The sequence below is a fragment of the Bison bison genome, unplaced genomic scaffold (genome assembly GCF_000754665.1).
Source record: "Bison bison bison isolate TAMUID 2011002044 unplaced genomic scaffold, Bison_UMD1.0 scf7180017864063, whole genome shotgun sequence".
NCBI classification, from domain to species: Eukaryota; Metazoa; Chordata; class Mammalia; order Artiodactyla; family Bovidae; genus Bison; species Bison bison.
Genome location: NW_011494635.1, coordinates 15735513 through 15736881, shown reverse-complemented (window position 1 = coordinate 15736881; position 1369 = coordinate 15735513). Strand labels below are relative to the sequence as shown.

General features: G+C 60.5%; 1 protein-coding gene across 1 annotated transcript in view; it reads right to left on the bottom strand.

Annotated features, from left to right (window-relative positions):
• Nucleotides 1–1369, bottom strand: part of PTK6 (protein tyrosine kinase 6) — an 8155-nt gene that overhangs the window by 6216 nt on the left and 570 nt on the right. Inside the window, exon 2 of the mRNA XM_010836646.1 lies at nt 4–92. Within this exon, the coding sequence (XP_010834948.1) occupies nt 4–92 (89 nt within the window). The remainder of the gene's footprint in view (nt 1–3; nt 93–1369) is intronic.

Here is a 1369-nt window from a genome sequence, read left to right as displayed (position 1 = left end):
CGCTGATGCGGATCAGGAAGGACCCCTGCTCATTGCCCATGGCCTGCAGTCGGTGCAGAGCTTCCGAACGAGAGATTCGGCCGAAGAACCACCTGCGGGATGGGGGCACTCTGAGCAGAGCAGATCCCCCCAGTGCCCCCGCCTTAAGTCTCGGCCCCTACCTTGAGTCCCAGCCCCCACCTGATCTGACCCTCTGCCTCCTTGTGTCCCAACCCAAACCCACAGGTGCCCTCTGACACTCACTGACCCAGAGCACCCTTCTTTGCCCATTGCCAACCCCAAATGTCCCAAGTGGTCAATTCTGGATACCAGGAAAGGCCTGGAGATCCAGAAGTGGGAAAGGCCCCCAGCACTCTGCCTGGGGCATCCCATGTCTGTGGGGATAGAGCCCCCATCCTGCGGGTGCAGCGGCCCATCCCCAACTTCAGGTGTGACTCTGCAGCCACGCACTTGGACTCGTCTTGTTGGGGTTTGTGTTGTTGTTGTTGTTTCGTTTTGGCCTTGCCAGACAACATGCAGGATGTGGGATCTTAGTTCCTCAACCAGGGATGGAACCCACACTCCTACAATGGCACTGCGGCATCTTAAACACTGGACCACGAGGGAAGTTCCTGGGCTACACTGTCCTGTGACCCTGTGGCACCTTCTGCCCCTGGGGCCACAGACACACGGTGCTCAAAAGCCCTGGGACCTGAGGATTCACATGCACCAGCACACACCCATTCTCACACCCCGACTCCCAGCGCCAGGGCAGGGACCAGCCTGGACTCTGGAGGGCAGGGTGGGGCCAGTGGGACTCCCCAGGGAACCTCTGCTGCCAGCCACTCTGCCCTTTGCACCCTCGACTCCCCAGGCCCTGTTGAAACGTAAGCACCCGCACAGAGGACCACTGGCCCGCACTGAGCCCTGCTGGGTTCACAGCCCATTCGCACCCACCTGCCCAGCACCTCTGGAGTCTCTCCCTTTGCTCCCAACCCCACCTCCTTGCCTCCTTCCACTTCTCAAATGTGCTGTGTTCCCAGGGACTCAGGGCCTTTGCCCTGGCCATGCTGACCCTGCCTGAGGCCATCCAGTGTGTGCTGTGTCCCTCCAGGAGGACACAGTAGGCACTCCATCAGTGGGGCACATAGGCACACAAGGACTCCCTACCCAGAGTTCATAGAACCTCCTTGGGTCGTGTGAGCATGCCCAGGCCAGGCTGCTCCTGTGGCCCAAGATTCCTGGGCAGCCCCTCAGGACTGTCGTCACTTCCTGGAGCTACCTTGCCAGTGACAGGCAGTCATGCTGGCATAGGAAGCATGTCTGTGGCCCACACCCCAGCTGGCCTGTCGCAACTCCCACTCCCTCTGATGAGGCCACATGTCTGGTT